The sequence below is a fragment of the Chionomys nivalis genome, chromosome 3 (genome assembly GCF_950005125.1).
Source record: "Chionomys nivalis chromosome 3, mChiNiv1.1, whole genome shotgun sequence".
NCBI lineage: Eukaryota > Metazoa > Chordata > Mammalia > Rodentia > Cricetidae > Chionomys > Chionomys nivalis.
The window spans coordinates 52,011,393-52,031,809 of NC_080088.1; the positions used below are offsets into that span (position 1 = coordinate 52,011,393).

The 20,417-nt window shown below is 40.8% G+C and overlaps 1 protein-coding gene across 5 annotated transcripts in view; it reads right to left on the minus strand.

Moving 5' to 3' along the window:
* Positions 1–7,559: 7,559 nt before the first annotated feature.
* Positions 7,560–20,417, minus strand: part of Bbx (BBX high mobility group box domain containing) — a 233,458-nt gene continuing 220,600 nt past the window's right edge. For all 5 annotated transcript variants that reach the window (XM_057766021.1, XM_057766025.1, XM_057766020.1 and 2 more), the window contains 3 exons: positions 12,910–13,107; positions 10,677–10,860; positions 7,560–8,284 (listed from right to left, as the gene is read on the minus strand). In XM_057766021.1, coding sequence (XP_057622004.1) covers positions 8,197–8,284; positions 10,677–10,860; positions 12,910–13,107 — 470 coding nt within the window. In that variant the 3' untranslated portion in view covers positions 7,560–8,196. The remainder of the gene's footprint in view (positions 8,285–10,676; positions 10,861–12,909; positions 13,108–20,417) is intronic.

Genomic DNA, 20,417 nt, shown 5'->3' on the forward strand with positions numbered 1-20,417 from the left:
TATAATATATATATATATGGAAACCGTATCAATATTACTTTTTCTATTAAATGCATTCCAGTAAGAGCTTCGAATTCTGTGGCCAATCATTACCTAATTTTGTATCTATTATGTGTCTACTGCTTGTCTATCATTCAGTGCTTTTTCTATGCTTATTTCTGGAAGCGCCCATGCTTGTTTAATTGGCCATTCATAAGCTCCACTGATACCATCAGAAAAATACTCTTCTGAGAATATTTCTTGAGAATATTTCATGCTGCCTTTAAAACCATTTAATTTTTATATAAATCATGTAAGACCTGTTTACACAAATTCTCCCTTTCCTTCATTCTCCGTCACTTTTTAGAGACTTCCAACCCTCACATTTTTTTCTTTTATGTACAACCCTGCAATTATAACTGTTGCAAAATCCTTTAGGGTAGAGTCTCCAAGCTGGGAAGGTCATACACAAACTTACAATATTTTATTTTATTTTTTTTTTTAGCCTGGGATTTCATTCTGTGCTTCAATTTCTAGCATGCTGATGACAATTTTCAGGGTCTAAATCTCTGGAAATGTCTTCCAAAGTGCACCTAAAGTATCTCCACACTCCCTGGAAGCCTTGAGGGCACAGTGGGAGAAAGACAACAGGAATAGGATTGGTAGAGGGACTCAGACATATGGTTAACATAGACACATTAGAAAGTTTAGCCCTTGGGCTTTCCAAGTCACTTTAACTGGAGAAAAGTGCACAATAAGGACCTCCCCACACACACACTACACAACTCACTCACAAAGACTTCTTGGAAAGGGTTTTCTCTGAGCAGTTAAAAATCTATTTGAGACTGTGGATCAGAGAGGTAAACAGCTGCTATATCCAAGCTTAACAGTTTTTCTGTAATTTCAAATAACTCCATCCCAGAATATCCAAGCTTTGGCTTCATGTATTTCTTTTACTTTGGGCAAGTTTGGGAATTGTTGAGGATTAACAAAACCAAATGAATGCACACTGACCATTTCCAAAGGCTTTGTTTGAAATGCGCAGATGAAATGTCTCTAGCACACGTATGTCACCTGGTGCTGGAAGATGAAGTGGAGACAATGAGTGGTACACAGATATAATAGGGACTGAGGAAATACTGGTGTCTATTGGCTGAAAGGTGATGGGTACATGGATTCAAAACACCAACTCTTTGCTTTTGCATGCACCGAAACTCTACAATTCCAACAAAGCAAAAGGGTCTGAGATAAATTCTAAGTTCTTCTCTAGCGTCTTTTTAGTGTGTATCAAGTCAGTCATATCGGTTTTACCTCACTTGACTGTTAATAACTTTCTTCCTTGCAAGAGACTTCACTTTCTATTTAAAAAGATGCAACAGTATTGATACATATAACACTGTATAATTACACATATGCATACACTGTCACTTTTTTTCTAACAGAATTTGTATCTTTAGCAAGGAGCCCCTCTTTCATCAGTCTCCCTCCCATGATTTTATTCTCAGCAATGGGAAGAAGTATGGAGTGACTTTGGTAATTCATTAGCTAATTCTACAGAACACATTTTACATACCACAGTATGAACAGATAGGAATTTAACTCATTTAAGAGTTTTTACACCATCAAATCTCCCAGAACAACTTAACTTTAGAATATAACATATTGTCAAGCTAACGTGAAATTCTCAATTTTCCTGCCTGAGTGCAGGGATCACACTGCATGCAACCATGTGTGGCCCCCCAGCATTCTTTGAATATGCTCAAAAGCATGCCAACTAGGACTTGAAAAAATGAGCACCCAATGTTCATTTCCATTAAAGGCGCCATGCCAACATTTTCTATCCCCAAAGCAATAGTAGGTGGTACTACAACCACTTTCATTAAGTGATTCAGGGAGGTTCAAAACCCAGTGGTAAGTGGGTGACGGTTCAGAACTTTGGGGCCAAATATGTGTTATTACATACCTAGGTTGATATACATATGGTTTCCAGAGGACTTTTGTTGTTTGGGACAAACAAAATTTTGTATTTGAGACAGGGTCTCCTTACATGGCCCTGGCTGGTTGGGAACTGGCCTCAAAGTTAGATTGCCTGCCTTTGCTTCCCCCCAAGTGCTGGAATAAAGGCGACCACCACCACATCCTGGTCCAAAGGACTTATAAAAATAAGACAAGGTTTAGGAACACTCTACTTATTTGACTTGAGGTGTGAGTTTTTGTGGGTGGCCAATGCTTACAGCAAGAGTATGTATGTTGAGCTCCCCTGAAAGCTCTCATCCCAAGTGGCAGCCTGAAGTGAATCTACTTTCTTCCATTGGACTCCCCTCCATCTTACATCCTTCACATTAGGGAGAGCAAGCTCTACTCAGACAATGGTCAGTCTCAGGTAAACACAGTGTAAGGGGAAACCATTGACCAATGTTCTGAAATAGTTGAAGAATTCTTTATTATTTTCTCTACTGTATTTAGTGGACATGATACACTGAAGGCACATACTCTATGGCTGGTAGCTGACAGAAAGAAAATGTATTTGAATAATCTTTAAAATATTTCAAATTTTTATTAAATATTTTTATTCAGTTTTAAGATCACAGTTAAAGTACTTTAGCATGTTATACACATGACTTACATGTGCAATTTTTAGAAATATCAAATTAGGTATAAGATTTTGAAGAAATTATATAAATGTATATATTGACTTTTTACTACACATACATCTAAGAAAGCAATAATTCCGTTGTACCATTAACTGGAAATCATTTATTACATGGCATGTTTACACCAACTCTAAAGAGAACAAAGCCAATTTCCGAAGCAAATTAAAATAAAACAAAAACTGAAATAAAATGAACAAATCAGTCATGCTAAAACTGTCAACAGACTTAAGACCTGGGGTCAAATGAAGCCATGGTTAATTTATGACATGTAAGTAAGCAATTCAAACCTATGAGAACCAGTTTATAACCTGGTGTGTGGAATCTCAGGATTTTTTTTTATCAACCTTTTGACAAATTCCTGAGAGCCAGAGGCTTGCTTAGTGCTAATGACATGAAAATGTGGCTGAGCAATCACTAAGCTCAAGGTCCCCAGCCTTCCCTCCCGACCCTAGGTTCTGCTGCTCCAAGAGCCGAGGCACTAAACGTGAGGAGTCAGGAGACAAGAGCAAACCTTCTGGTGAGCAACAGAGAAGTCAGTGACATTCCATGGAACATGAGTGTCTCTATGATTTAGGTTAGAGCTTGTGAGGTAAGATTCGTGTTGTGGGTGGGTTTGGAGGCATTCTATCAGATCCTTGTTACTCAGTCACCAGTTCTGGCCCAAGTTATCAGAAAATCTTTGGAAGTAGTAGTAATGTTCACAAACATGAATTCTGTGCATGAAATCAATGTGAAGGCATGATCAGCTTGACCACTGTCTGCCATGAAAAAAAAATCAAACAAACACAAAAGAAAAAAAACAAAACAAAACAGTGGCCACAGAACTTTTAACTATAAAGTTCCTCCTGTGACTTTATCAGTAAAAATCACACCACCACAGATAAAATTTGGTCAAAAGAGGACACTTTTCCCTCCCTCATAATATATATTTCTATATTTGAAGGAAAGGGCAGCACAGATAGGTGCAGATATACAAAGAAGTCAAACGTATGTCATTTACTTCTGTTGCTTCTTTGTTCTGAAATGTCAGAAGGTAATACCGTCCCCATTGAAAAGGACAGTCCTTCAGCATGGAGTATAACGAACGTAGCTATCACTTCCAAACATAAGCAAAGTAGTCCATCAAACCCTGACGCTTCCCCAGATCCATGGTTCCATGAACCACACAGCTGCTTCTGTTCTCATTATATACATGTTGTCAGTTAATCTAGGTAAGACTTTAACAATCCCCAAACTCAAATAAAACCAAGTCCAGCCTAACTCTTTGGGAATGCCTGTATAAACAGAAACAACATCTAATTAGCAAATAGTACACTTTGCATAAAGTGCAAAACAAGGACGTGTGGGGAGAAGCTAAGTTCAGTTTCCACCTAGCAGTCACTCCAAACACTTAACAGGTCAAAAGCGATAAGCACTCGCTCCTACTGCTCATTTCAGCATGACGTTGTTCTCTCTGGAAAAGCCAGTGTGTGAAGACAAAACACTGCAGTGGAAAATCGTGGCACTGAAGGCAGAAGCGAAAGACAGACTTACTGAAATTAACTTTAGAAGCCGAGGTAGCCCATGAGGATCGGCCTATCTGAGGGCTCTGGGGAGCAGTGCAATCAAAGGTGAATCTCAACAGCATCATGTACACCCCAACATCTCCCTTACAAGCGGTGACTCCAGGCCTCCCCTGATTTCCTTCCTCTCCCCCGAGGAACCAGCAGTGGTGCTTCTCCTCTGCTGAATGGATGCTGTGCTCCAGCCTCCAGCTGCTGGTCTTCAGAACACTTATGACGCATACAGTAGTTTAGCAGGCAGCATGGTCCCACTGCTTCACATTAACATCAAATGCCAAGCTTGGAACAGAGTTATGTAGTATTCCCCACCCCACCCTATACACAAAACACGTCATTCAGTTCTCAGCTAATGTCTGTTCCATAGCAATTTACAATTTGAGATTTTACATCGGTGCAAACACTTCCGTACGCTGAGTCAAAGACTGCAGAGTGCAAACACATTTGTTATGACTTAGCAAAGCATCTTGACTTTAAGAAAACAATAGGGAATCAACACGTCGGACTCCAAGCCCCAGACGGGTTCAGACGCTCCTCTGCACATACAGTGTTGTCAACATTTTTCTCTAGTAACTGTAAAGGCAGGAAGTAAGGTCATAATGATACTATAGGAATTCTTTCAGCATGGCTTCTTGGCCACATCTGATAAAATTAAGTAATTTCTGACACTTGTGGGGGAAAGGCTGCCGGAATGACAGGATCACTCAGGAGGGGGTTGAATGAATTAAGAGTTTTGATCCATCATTTGAGACTAACCTAATCTGGGGACAGGAACCTGTGGTTTCCAATGTGACCGTGGGACGTTTTTTCTTTTTCCTGATCTCTTTTACAGTACCCAAACAAACAAAACTTCAAGGATGTCTTACAGTATTTTCTCTTTCACTCATCTTAAGAGCTGCAGTTTTAGTTACTATAACATACTCTGGACACTTCAAATTTACATTGGAAATACCAGAATAACTAAAATAAATAAAAGGCTAAAGAACACTGGAAGAGTCCTACGTCTGCACCTGAGACAGAACCTCCCACTCCAGCACTGCAGAGAAGGGCAAGGACAACTTTCAAAACAAGATTTATATACAGGTTTGAATCCAGAAATTAAGGTTAAAAGCATAAATACTGACAACTTCAACTAAATGCAAAGTGGTTTCAGAAAGATATGCTACAACAATTTGGAATATAACAAAGCAGAAGAACATTGTATTTTGGTTTGCTTGAGATATACATAAGGTGCAATGACTTATTTTCTTGAGACAAACGTTAGTGTGGCTGATGCTTGCTGCCAGATTACAAGTAGGCATCAGAGCAACATAGCAATGCCAGTTTCCAGAAGGAAAAGAGCAACATGAAGACGACAACGCTAGTGCAGCGGAGTACGACGTAATGGGCGGAGCGGTTTGTGCTAACAAATGTTACCTGAAAAAACCAACACCCCTCTCCAGCAGATGGGGCATAGGAAGCACAGCTACTGAAATCAAGACCTCGCTCAGAGAACTATAAAGCTTTGCAGGATTTCTGCTACTCTCAGTGCCTAACCGCTTAAAAATTAAGCATTTCTACAAAAAGGTTTGTTTTTAAAGTATCTGAAAACAGCCATATCCAGGAAGTCCCTCCCATCCCCACCCTGCCTAAGGGAAAAGCCGATCAGGTAAGATATTAACCATGTAGAAAAAGGTCATCTCTTGTTTCTTTTTTAAAAAAAGGTCTCAGGAATATACAGCAATCTCTGAAGGGACTCTAGTGAAATGTACTCGGAGGACTGAAGGAGGGTGCTCTGGCAAAAATAGATCTATTCTAATGTACTCTAGAGAATAACAAGTTAGTACCATTGTCAAGATGCATGTTCTGCACCAATGCAATTGTTGGTTTTCTACTTTGATTACTAATTTTTTGGGTTTTAGCTAATTATCATGTTTAAATCACTGCTAGCAAGTGGTCCAAAACTCCAACAGCCACCAACATCAGGACCTAGCAATTTCCAAACATTCACTTATTTATGTTTTGAAATTTAGAAAATATTATTAAAACAGTTATCATAGTAAAAATAGTATGCTAAAATCTGGGGCTAGTCACTCAATTTATTTCTATGTGAATGGGGTTAAACTATACCTACTGATTTACCTTTTACTAATTCCTGCTTCCTACATCCCCACAATGAACATGAATTTTTGAGGACACAATTTTAATACTCTGCTGCCCTCCCTACCTGCTTTGGAAAAATAACAACAAAACAAACCTCTATCTTTTTCAATTCTGTTAATATTGTTGTACATATTTTCCAGCACCGGAACTGAAGGAATATCTACAACCATGAGAAGCTAGACCTAGACAGTATTAATAGAGTCATTTTATATGGCTATTAGGTCAAATTACAATTAGAAAAAAAATCGTTACACTTCAGTCAAGTATAAATAAGAAAGCTAGATAAAACCATGTAAACTGTCACCATTTAGAGATCTAATTCAAAAGCTTCAAATTCCAGCTAGCACTATCAAAACTCCACCAGTTTGAAAACTATTAAAAATTATTGCTGGGATCCAAAAATTAAAATTTGGTAGTTTGTGCTGTGTTGCAACAGTGGGGAAATACTTTGTGCTATGGAACAAATACCCTGTAAAATCTGTAGCCTCAGATTAATTTTGATGTATCACTTTGCATCTGTTGCTAGGAAACAAGACACTGTGAACGTCAGGTGGTTAAGTCAATATGTTGAATGTTGTAAGCCAGTTAATCCACTTGGCACTGGCATATGGTTGGTTTTATGCTTAAAAGCAACAAAACATGAAAAGGAAACAGAAACCTGTAGGTGGGTCTGACTGAGAGGCGCACTTCAGACACCTCCTCCCTCGTTTACTCAATACCTCCTCAACAACACCAACTCCAAATGGCTCCTAAACCTGCAGTGCCTATTAGGCCGTGCATAGCAATCGCAACCCGTCCAGTCTGTCTGTGATGGATGTAAAAGGTCTGAAGCTCCAAGTCCATATGAAGTGAGCATCTTCAGTGTGTTTAGAATAATGAAGTAATACTAAGGTCACTTCTGAATAATATTTTTGTCTTTTTTTGTTTGTATGAACGATCCATTGGTCACTTAGACCCCTGTGTAAAAATAAAAGAATCCTCAAGGCATGAAAACATCAGTAATCTGTAATCTGCAGGATGCTTCCCCTGTCTGGGAAAATATTTGCCACAATTTGCCCCAAGCAAATTCTTCTTGGTCACTCAAGGCTAAGAAAAAAATTGAGATTGTAAGAATTGTAATCGTCTCTTTCTCGATCTCAAAATCAATCTCTCTCTCTCCTCTCTCTCTCTCTCTCTCTCTCTCTCTCTCTCTCTCTCTCTCTCTCTCTCTCTCTCTCTCCAGCCAACTACCACTACCATTCTGGTGGCAAATATAAAAGTGCAGAATATATGGACCACAAGGCCGAGCATACACCGCTAACAATGGTACGTCTGCCTGCCCATGCTGCTTAGGAGTCTCTGGTACAGGCTTTTTAATATTTATTCTACAATATAAATGTAGGTATAACCTATTATATAAACCATCTTAGAACTTAAATCTTCATGTACAAAAGACTAAGAATATCTAATAATAACTAGTGCAGTGCGTCAGGGTTTTTTTGTTTGTTTTGAAAGAATAACTAGGTAATATATGAAACTAGTTTCACACTCTCTGGTTGGTAAAAGAGATGCTGGATGAGCTACAGTAAAGGCAGCCTTTTACCAAGTTACCACTGGTCACCATCAAAAGCCTTCCTTCCATGCAAAGCACATCACTTTGCTTTTGCTCAGTATCACACAGTAACACTGCCCTCAGAACTTGTGGCTTCTGAAACAACAAATGGGCCCAGAATGCTAAGTTTTGCTTCAAGTGATTCTGGGCTGTGTGGGACAACAAGCACTTGTCTGCAGTCTGTACTTCCCACATGGACTCGCCAGCATCCCTGGTAAAGACAAGGCTAGGGTAGTAGGTAAAGCACAATGTTTTACAATTAAAGGGCGCTTCACTGGTCAGCACAAGAAATCAGTACAGGAGCCTGTGGCATTTCTTTTGGCTGTCCATCATGGGTGAGTGGAGTTGACCTCTGACCTCTGTAAAACAAAAGGGGGAAAAGTCACTTATTGAGGGTATATAATCTGAGATAAGCAAGGACAATGGGCGATAAGAACGTTCCACTGTCTTCCTCGACAGTAATTAATTGCTACTTAGTCATTTCATTAAACCCAGTTTTGTCTTTCCTTTCTTTTCTGAAGAGTTATTCATCACGTACCCCACCCAATAATCCCTAACAATGTATTTTCTTGTTACCATCCAAAGTTAAGGCCTTCCACTCTGTAGAGATAAAAACCTGAAATACCCACAAAGCTGAGCAACTTCTCAGGACATGGAAAACTTTCAGCCAAGAGTGAAGCTCTATGAGAACACCTTTATCTTAATGCAGGGAGATTTTAAATGGCACTTTCCTGTGCTCAATTTGCCCAATAAGGGAACTCTCCTATCTTGATTCGTAATCTCCGGAAAAGAGAATCCACCTAAGCTGGGACACAAGGAATAAAATCAACGTTTTGTTTTCAAAATACATTAGGAGACAAAACATCAGCAGATACAATTACAGCCAGATGTGCAGTTGGTCTCAGGAAGGTATGTACACAGTTGCATGAGGCATGCAAGCTGCAGCAGCAGAGTGTCTGAGAGAGGGGACTAACCACAGGGGCTAGGAGGAACAGCAATTCCTGCATCTGCTTACAAAGGCAGGTATGGCCTAGCTGGGAGGGGACAGCACTTCCCTGAGTGCAAAGCAAGGCTGTGGAGGGCGGGTGCAGGTTTGCTGAGAGTGGAAAGGCTTGCCTGGGTGTTCTGCTGTTGCAAAGGGTGAGTCACAGAAGGCTAACAGACTGCACAAGGATGCAATCGCAGCTCTGTATAGAGGAGAATGCTTGCAGCAGTGAGCTGACTGTGGCCCTTGCTGAGCCCTTCATTATGATTCTCACTGAGGTGCAAGTGGAGAAGCATCATCTTGCTCACAGGCTTAGCAGATCTCCCAGCAAATGTCTGCCAGCCCTCACTCCCCAGTGGGAAGCTGCAGTGCACAAGAGAACAGGAATGTGACTTCCTGGAGACATCTGGAGGCTGGGTGAGGGAGCGCCAGAATTGACAGCTAAAGGGCCAGGAGACAGAGCTGCCGGCAGGGCCTTCAGGTGTCTGGAGGTTAGTGGGGCATGAAGCTCTAGCACACTGTACATCCACTGGGCTTTCAAAGCTTTTGTACTTGACTGAAAGTCTCATAAATAAAGTTACTTTTCAGTGAGTAATCCACTTTGAATAATAAAAAAAAAAAATAAAACACCCAGGTTTAAAAAAAGCCCTTCTTTCTTTCCCAAAGGATCCATTAAGTAGCAGAAGATTCAACTATAATAATGTGCTGTCTATGAAACTTTATTGAGTTCAAGGAGTTCTCATGCCCGTGATGCGGTCAGATCCTTACAGCTTAATTCTTTGGGGAAGTCATTACATCCAATACAAGGTGAGGAAACGGGGGAGCAGAGCATCTCGAGCTGCAGAAATGAATGGGCTTCTGTTTCCCATGAGGTAGATGTCAAGATGGTCCTTACTGTGCACCCACAGTATTTTGACAGGGGATATTTTATGGCTACCAACATCCTTAGTACTAAGGCATCAAGTCATCCACGTAACATCTCCATGAGATGTGCGCCATTGCGGTGGTTTAAATGAAGAATGTTCCCCCAGGCTTAGACATTTGAGTACCTGGTCCCTAGTGAGTGGTGTTCGGGGGAGGTTGTGGAATCTTAGAGAGATGAAGCCTGGCTAGAAGAAGTATATGACGTGGGGAGGGCTTTCAGAGTGCTTATGGTTTCTCCCTAATTTCTATTTCCTCTCCCCACTTTGCGCTCATGGTTGAGAAGGCACTGTCAGCTACCTGCTCCTGTCATCATGCCTGCTGCTTGTTGCCATGAATCCCACCATAATGGATTCTTATCCCTCTTGAACTGTATGTCCAAGTAAACGCTTCTTTCTAGAGCCCAACTTCTAGAAGTTGCTTTGGTCATGGAGTCTTATCATAGCATCAGAAAATTAATAAATACAGCCACTCCCAATTTATATAAAACAGATGCTAGGAGTGAGAGAGGGTGATTATGCTCAGGATACTGTATTGTCCTTCCCTCACACCTCTGCTTCAAGATCTGACCCCAGGATGCTTACAGAATACTGCTTCTCTACTCACAGGGATTTCACAGAAATAGTTTAGCATACTACAATATTCAAGATAAAATACTTGGTTGCCATTGACTCTCATGTTTACCACACTATTAGTTCACAAATATACTTTGCAGCAATTCATATAAATAACGGTGCCCTTGAACTCAGTACGAAAGCCAGAACATTGTGTGTAAAACAGCAATCACTTCTGAAATGGCTGGCTGGTTTCAACACGGCTTCCTCCACTCACGTCTGACCACTCACCTGTGCACATTCTCCATGGCTGCAACCTCAGCCAGTGCAGCGAGGCTAAAGAATGCAGACACAGCAGGCATTTCCGGAGTACTGCTCCGTGGCTCCTCAACCGTATTGTGTGAGCAATCATCACTGCAGTATGTCTCAGTCACTTTAGGGAGACTCCTATGTAGTTGCTCCTTTGGTTTGTCATCTGAAACAAGAGAAATCCATCACAGGCGGATGACTCAGAGAAGAGTACTAAGGAAGCACTGTGACAGACAGCATGGGGAGCTATCTTTCCTGTCCACGTCTGCCACTTCTGAGTAGCAAAGCTCATCCAGAGCATCTTCCTCTAAGATAATAAAGCACTCTCATTAAGCTCAATGCCAACTTCCAACTGCGGACTGTGCCCAAAAGCCGACAAAAGAAAAAGTCTGTTTTGTTCAGAGTCAAAGAATGGTTCAGTGTTGGGGTCAGAAGAAAAAAAGTGAACTGTGACCAAAACAAAACCCAAGAGACTTCTGTGATGGATATGCACCTCTCAAGAAGCCATAGCATAGACTGTCATGGTAATGTGGACTTGGGGTTTAATGTAATTCTAACAGGTAGAATAGACTAAACAACAGGTAATCAGTCCTGCTGAGCTCCCATATTGTGACTTTGTTCAAAAGACACAAGGGAACAAAGACAAAAGACTTTCTAGTACCTATAAAAATACAAAAGAATACTTTCTTCATTATGCAAACATCATATTTAAATACAGAAAACAACTGATAAAAGATATGACTGTCATAATTAGGACATAAAAGTGGCATGTTGTTTTCCTATGTAAAAAGGGAGTATCTCCTAAAATTTCTTTTTTCCTACATATGAGAATGAATGAGGACATAAATGAACAAGGACATAACAATCTATAAAACAAAAAGTAGAAAGAATATTTGGGAAAAGGGAATCAGTTGGGGTTTGAGATAAGAGTAATGGGAGCCGAATGTGATCAAAGCACACTATATACATCAGTAAAGAGGTCATTATGGCACCTACTACTTTATACAACAAAATTTGAGCTAATCATGAATAAAGAAAAATAAAAATCACTGATCAGAATATACATTAGAAAGTGAAGAGAGGATGGACCCGTTGAACCAACACTGATGTTAGTCTTCACTCTGACCTCCCACTCATTCAGACCCAGAACTCCCTTCTTCAAAGTCTCACTCTGCTATGAAACTAAAACTAGGAGTTGTAATCTGCTTTATGGACTTAACAACTATTTAAAAATACAAGATACAAGGAAAGTGCAAAATTAATGATTGCCCTATTGTATATTTCTTTTATTTATTTTTATTTTATATGCATTGGTGTTTTGCCTACATGTATGTGTGAGGGTGTCAGGTCCTCTGGAACTGGAGTTACAGACAACTGTGAGCCACCATATGGGTGCTGGGAATTGAACCCAGGTCCTCTGGAAGAGCAGTAGGTGCTCTTAACCACTGAGCTATCTCTCCAGCCCTGCCCTCTACTTTGAACTCAGCAAGTAATTCCTATCTGCAAATACTGATATAACCCAAATCAGATCAAATAGAATGCTAGGCCTGCTAGAACTCAACAACTAAGATCACTGTGCCTAGCTAGCATGGCACCTCAAGATTTTCAGGGAATGTTCAGTCCCCATCCTACCCTTTACCTCAAGCCTTTCAGAAAATTCCACTGGAAACAAGTAGATTATAAGCTAAGACAGGAAGTGGGTAATTTTGCTGTCTGTTTAGACCAGAAAACAAGATTTCCAGATACATTCTCGGGCTCCACTAGTGTTCCGAATCAGCCCTACAGAAAGTGTTAAATACATTTTCAGGTTCCTTAATTCACTGCTTTGAATATCTAATAATCTGGCTTGTAGCGACATGAATAGAACACCATGAAGTTACAGAAACTCATCTAGTAGCTTTCAAAATCTAGGCTCTCCTGGAATTTACTTAAGACTGTTTGGGTGGAGGGGCGGGCATGCTGAGGAAAAGCAGCCAATACTCCAAAAGATTACCTTTCCTTTCTAGGGAGTCAGACACACACTTGGAGAAACAGCTATGTACGACTTTAGAGCATGCAATAGAGCATGTGTGGAGGCCAATAAAAAGATACAAAATAGGCAGGATTTTCATTGAGAGACGACAATTGGCTGGTTTATAATTACTTGCTGGCCAATGTAGCCATTGTGGACATCTGCTGGTTCTCAGGACATTGACCTAAAGATCTTGATCCTTACCCAAGGTACCTCCTGCTGGTGATACTCGGCCATCTGCAGTCCTGACAAGGTGTGTGATCTTGGTTTTCCTTGCTTTTCTCTTTTGGCTGCCCACCAAAGGTTCTTGCATTGCTGCTGGCTCTGGAGTGTTGGGAATGGATAGGGCATTTTTAATCTTATAAGCAGGCTCTGTGGTGTTTCTGTCTTCTGAAAATATGGCTGAAACAGGATAAATGCATAGTCATATACCAAACCACAAAGCATCAGCACCATTCTAGAAAAGACATATTTCTTCACAGGATTCAGATACATCCCCTCATCCCTTTTACGGTGTGAAGTAATACAGCCAGGATATTATTTCTGACCAACAAGCATTCCACCACTGAGCTACATCCCCAGTTCCTTCTTTCCCTGTCAACTATCTTTGGCAGGCTTGGGTGGGGTAGAGGTGTTAATGTATGCACTTTCACCTGGATCCCAGGAGATCAAAGTCCTGGGCGTGATCAGGGAACCTCTCTGAGCTCCTTTAGGCCAATTCAGTTGGACAGGGTGCTAGCAGTAGTTTCTTGTCTTCTGAAGACCCAGAGACTAAACATGTGCTTCTTAATGCACATTTACAGCTGGGACATTTACCTTTCAGTACCAGTCTGGCCTGAGCAGAAAAGAAAACTGTGAGGCTTAAACTTTTCTCATGCATACTGATTTCTCACCACGGATAGGGCAGGCATTGGTGGAGTCAGCAGGCAAATGAAATCCTAACTCTAGGGCAGAGTGAACATGCTTAATGACATAATTGAATAAAGCACCGTTCATGGAGAGGCTGCATTTTAGCGCTGTAATTGCAAAACCAATAAATCATTTAATAACACAGGACTGAAATCTCAGTGACTCTCGCATGGAGAGTAAGGATGGTGCATGCCATTAAAGTGCTCTTTAGTTTTGATTACATGGGAATACTTGTCTTACATACACACTTACTTCCTTAGGCATTCCTCCTTCCCATCCCCTTATTTTGAAATAAAAAAGGAACATGTAGTTACTAGTGTAGTAAACATTAAAAGGTAAATAAACACACTATGGGACTGGAGAGATGGCTCAGCTCTTAAGCTCAGTGCCTGTTCTTCTTGAGGACCTGGCCTTGATTCCCAACAACCATGGGCAGATGACAGCCCTCAGTAACTCCAGTTTCAGGGAATTCAGTTCTGTCTTTGGGCCTTGATGACTACCAGGCAAACGTGATACACAGGTAAAACACCCATGCATGGAGGTAAAGGGCCCATACATATAGATAAATTGATCAAAAAAATAAAAACAATCAAGTTTTATAATTTGGACTTTGTTTTCTTTTTCTTTCTTTTTTTTAATGCCAGTGGCTGGCCTGAAAGTTTTTGGACAAAAAAAAAGTTAAGCATTTTTCCTATCCATCTTAATGGCCATCCAGTTTCTAAAGGCAGGCAAAGAAATCATTTCTGCCAAAGGAAAGAGAAGGTCAGGAAATCACAATTTGACATGACAAAGACTAAGAAAACCAAACAAAGAGTATAAAATTGGAAGATAGAACTGAGGTAGGCACTGACTCTGTTAAACTATGGTAGTACAGGTCTTTAATCTTAGCACTCGGGAGGCAGAAGCAGGCAATCTCTGGGTTTGAAGCCAAACTGGTCTACAGAGTGGGTTCTAGGGCAGCCAGGGCTACACTGAGAAACCCTGTCTCAAAAAACCAACCAACCAAACAAACAAACAAACAAAATCTCTAAACATACAGTATAAGAAGAGCAAGATAAAGAGGAAAATCCTGAAGAACAGCTTCAGGGATTAGAAACACTGTTGGTATAAATACTCTTGCAAGTGAAAGTGAAAATTTTAATCTAGATTTTTTAGAGATTTTAGATATAGCCTTGTAAAAGGAAGACTATAAATTATTAAGGTATTTTGCTGTGTAAATTATGGTCCCCTGCCTTTATAGACACCTAAAATAAAAAGACTGATTCACACTCCAAACACATGGGAAAATCACTCCAATTACATCAAAATAGAGGATGAGCTTCTCTTTGCCCCTGTATCAATATCTCAGTATTGCAATACCACGACTGTGTGGGGGACAGGCTTAAGGCAGCAATTACCAATTTAACAATACCCCCAAACACCTGTTAAGCAATGCTTCTAAGCACTGTTTCAAGTATAGAACCCACAATCAGAAAAAGCCTTCTTACAATTTTAGACTCAGTCCCAAGTTCAAGGATGGAATAGTTTTGATGGTAGGCACTCAGGCTCAGACTATTGGTACTTCACTTCTTAGCATAAGCCAATGGCAGTATATATTTAACATTTGTAAAAATAAAAGCTCTAATTAAAAAAAACACTACAATTTAGTTAGAAATACCTCAAAGAAGTTTAATTACTATATAGCCTTAAAGCTCAAAGCCTTAGACAAGTTTAAAGAAGCCAAACCTCCAAACCTGAATTAAAATGAATATCAAATAATATCTCTTGCATATTCATAAGCTTCAGCTTCGTTGCTTTCTAATCCAGGGGCCTCACCTGTCACTCTAGCTAGGGGGAATTCTGCTCATCCCTCCAATATCGTCACTGCTTTATTGGTGGACCATCCCAAAAGCACATCAATTTGACTTTTCTACTTCTACTTTTTTTTTTTTAAATCTAGACCTTGTGGTAAGAAGGGCAAAGCACAGTTCCAAAGGTGAAAGGTGAAAAGTTCACCTTTCAAAGGGAAAAAGAGTCACAGGCAAGCAGTTCATGAGAAGTCATCTGACTTCCACTACAGTCACGGGCACCAAGATTCCTCTTGAACTAGAGTTCACTAACTGTGGGAGGGACCATGATCTTTCCATGTAAGGATGTGAATTGGGCCAGATTAGCTCTAAAGAAGACACTCTGACCTAAAAGGATGGTTTTGCCACAATCTATAATAAGGTAAGGGTTATGTCAGGGAAAAATAAACCTCTTAGTCAGCTCCAGGGTCTCAAGTGGGAAGGACACTTATGGATTAGCACTGTTTTCGTTGATTGTCACTGATGAGCCTTGAAGTAATTACATCCTACTAAGTAGCTGCTGTTTTTAAAGTCTCTTCCAGATGACCTGGTAGAGACATGCTGAAGACCAAAGGCCTGGCTGCTAAAGGACCGGGTATGGGAGGAGAATTCAGTCCACAGGAGACAGGAGGAAGAAGGCAAAGAAAGGGCATCAGCAACACTCAATTATAGATGTCAGCCTAGTAGGGGAAGGTAAAGAAATAACAAGTTACAGACTAGGTGAACGGGAAGTCTGTGTCAGTGCCCGAGAGGGAAGCTACAGTGCTTACCCAGAAGGGGTTTCATCTAAACCCATTACCAGATCTAAAAGGAATCATGAACTCTGTGGATCATTCACACTTGACAAAGGTATGGAATTAAGACTGTGTTGGGGCTTTAGAGAGTAGAGCTAAGGGTTTTGCCTCATTCTTTGACCTGGGATTAAATCCAGAAAATTCAGCCATGAACATGGCCCAGGCAAAGGTCAGCCCTCGGGGAGAGTCTCCTAAGACAGAAGAAATGATGAAGGAAGCAAAGGGCGAGTCAACAAATAGTGCCTATGACAAAACGGTATTCAGCTACACCAACCCACAGCAAAACAAGTGAGAGGTAGGGCATGTGGGGCACAAAATAAAACAGCTCAGGGAGAAAATCAAGCCCCTCTTCCCCCACTCGAGCAAACGGAAATGTGAGAAAAGGAAGGCTTTGACATCCAAAAGCATATTAGTCATTTCTCTTTGGGCTTTTAATTGAGCACACAAAATGACTCAAGCACACTGGAACAAGTCCGCAGGGCTGGTTTCCACATTCGACAAAAACCACGGCACACGTGGAGTGCATCATCTGAGGGCGATAATGCCAGCTTACTCCTGGAGCCACATTAGGATGCTGGCAGTAAGAGACTGCTTTGTTTCCCAAACGACTCCCCAAATGTGGAGAGTACTCTTTGGGAAAACAGTGCTGCACTTGGACTGCACCCCAGGAGGCTGCTAGAATCAGGAATTTACATTCAACTGGGAGAGTCAAAGTTACACTGAAATCATTATGGCTCTATCTGAAATCTCATTGCCTTTGGTTGGTCTCCCATGAACTAAAACAAGTCAGATGCTGAATGAACTAAAGAAAAGAGAATGGAATGAAGGAGTCAGAGCTGGGAGATCTATGGTCCTGGGAGACTTTGCTGGAGTTACAGAGTAACAGTTCCAAACTTAGGAAAAGAGATCAAGTTAGGCTGTGTGAATAGATCATGTCTAAAGTTGTACTTGTACAAATAGGCCACCCCTCTGGCTCCTGTAACTGTATTACACACTGCAAAAAAACTACTCTGACGGAGATTTTGCAGTGTAGCCCTGGCGACTCGGTACTTATTATATAGTTCAAGCTGCCCTAAAGTTCAAGGCAATCCTCTTGCCTTAGTCTCCTGAATGCTGGGATTACAGTGGATCAAATGAGGGCTAAACGTTGACAGATTTGTCTGAGAAATGGAACAGTAATGGCCAAAGTGCTTAAGCAGAGAGAATCCTGGTTTCTTTCCTCTTTAAGATTTAGTTGATTTTTCAATTTTGTATCAAATGTTTGGGGTTGATACACCCATGGGGTTGCTACCAACATACAATAATAATAATAATAATAATAATAATAATAATAATAATAACAACAATAATGAAAAAAAAAAGCCCTCTAGGAGTCACTAGGTATTAACTAGCACCATGCCATCATTGTGGAATTAGACAGCTTTACTCACCATATGCCATGGTGGCTACGGTCTTCTAAGTTGACCAGAAAACCTTGCCAGCTCTAGGCCATGGACATTCCCCCCCACTCCGCTCTTTTTGATACATGCTAAAAGTACCCTGTACTACGGTTTCATCCATGTCTTTCTGTATTTACATCCTGCAAAGCAAAGTTTAAGAAGCAATTGTATGGCCATAGGTGTAAGAATGGCTAAGGGCCGGATAGCTCACAAAATTCCCTCCTGGACAAGCAAGTATTAGGGCTGGCATGAAAATAAATAAGAACACAAGTCCATTTAAATTACTAGCGATTTTCTGATGCTGAAATTGATTTCTGTTTTTCTGGTCATGTAAAATGGATTTGGACTCTATTATAAGTAAAAGACAGATACCTTTCAAAGCACGGTCTCCAAAGTTCTGCTTACTATACATCAACAACAACTCTACTTCTACTAGACTGGGGACTGCATAGGATACTTAAAACTGACTGCATCTTCTACCTCCACACAAGACACAACACCAGAGCTGCTGGTGTGCCGCTTCATATCACAGCACCCGTAAGACACCAGAGGAGAGTCACCATGTGTTAACAGGGACATGGTTTGTGAGTTCGAGGCTAGCCTGGTCTACAGCATGAGTTCTAGGGCAGGCAAGGCTACACAGAGAGACCTGTCTTGAAAAACAAAAACAAAAGAGAGAGAGAGAGAGAAACATGGACCTTAAAGTTTATGTATTCGCATATACGTCATTCCTATGCTCTGTACATGAATTACATGAGTTTTGTACAAATACAGAGTAAATTATAACGAGATCAAGCAATTTGTCCTACCAAAAAGTGCTACTTAGTGGCAGGTCTGAGAACACGGGTCTCCTAATTCATGGCAAGTGTATTTTCCACTTCAATCTATACACGCACTCTGCACTTCTGTGGGGTCAGAACTTAAAACAACATCATTTCGAGTGATGAGTAACATGAGCTCAGACACCTTCAGATTCCTCTGACAGTTCATTAGTGCCTTACCATTATGAAATCTGTGTAGAAGGTATTTTTAAAATGCACAAGAAGAGGTGTTTCAGTCAGGGACTATTAGGATTTAATGCTGGAAAAGGTATAATTCATATTTTATTTTGCCTGCACTTAGGCTGAAATAGTGTTCCAGTTAAGCTGTGAATGTGAAATAATGGGTCAGCCAGCAGAAACGAGGCTGGAATTTTAGAAAAAGTAAAATGACAAAAGCAGACGTGGCTTACTTAATACTGTTCCTATCAAAGCAGTTTGATTATCAAATCAGACTTTAATATTTTTGGACAAATATTTTTAAAATGTGTAATTCTGCTAAGCAATTTAGCCAACTATGAAATGTGTTTGCCTGTCCCCCTCCCAGTATTTATGGAGTTAAGGGATGTGGGCTTGGGGGGCTGGTGAGACTGTCAGTGGGTTAAGAGCACCTGCTGTGCAGGACAGAGACACCAGGGCCCCTGAGACTGCCTGGCTGCCAGCCTAGCTCCAGATTCTGTGAGAGACCCTGTCTTGAAGGTGAAGAGTGATGCAGGGCACCTGCTGTCCTCTGAGAGAGCTCAGCACACGCAGGCACAGGTGGACATGCACACTACTGGCTGGGGAAGGGGTTGGATTCAATCAAGTACCCATTCTAGATTTAGCAAATTTCTGGGTAGCCTAGAACACACTGTAGCCCAGGCTATCCTTAAACTTGTTGTAATCCTACTTCTGCCTCCTGAGTGTTGGATTACAGAGGCTCACAGCTACACCTGACCCAATTTATTCATTTGTACTAGGTGGTTCACTATGTATAGGTTCAATTTTGTTGATACGAAGAGAATAAAACTTCCAAATAGCTCTTTAACTGGAATATTTCATAGATACCACTGACTTTTTGAGTAACTTCCTTTTTATTTTTAGAGACAAGGTCTCATGTAGCCCAACTGAGACTCAAACTCACCGTGTAGCTGAGGGGAACATTTAACTCCCTCCTAAACTCCACCTCTCAAATGCAGAGATGCACTAACACACCCAGCTCTAGTGAAGTAACATAACTAATCGCTAAAAATGTTAAGTCTTTAAAAAAATATCTATAATGAACATATTGTATGTCTCTGTGCGGGGGAGGATCAGGTGGAGGAAGAGAAGGAAGGCCCTTTAACTCAGAAATTAGCACCTACCCAAGGGTTCAGTTATGCTTGTAATGACAGTTATATGTAAGTGGGGTGTGGGAATTTAAAGGTGACATCTGCACTACGACCTGTGAGACTAGACTATGCATATGCCTCAGGTGAATTCTGACTACGACCCGTGACTAGACTATGCATATGCCTCAGGTGAATTCTGACTACGACCTGGGACTAGACTATGCATATGCCTCAGGTGAATTCTGACTACGACCTGGGACTAGACTATGCATATGCCTCAGGTGAATTCTGACTACGACCCGTGACTAGACTATGCATATGCCTCAGGTGAATTCTGACTACGACCTGGGACTAGACTATGCATATGCCTCAGGTGAATTCTGTTTCAACATACTTAGAGGTTCTGGGAAATGGACATGTGAGGGACAACAGTTAGCCTGCTATGCTCAGTTAGTCAGGAGGACCCCACTTTTCGCTCCTGACTGCAATGCTCCTGCACCATAGTTACAAAGGGTTAATTTGATTTGAAGGCTACAAATCTCCTTTTATCAAACTAAATGCCACACAACATACTGTCTGATTTAAACAGTTTTGATTTAAAATAATAAATAATCTC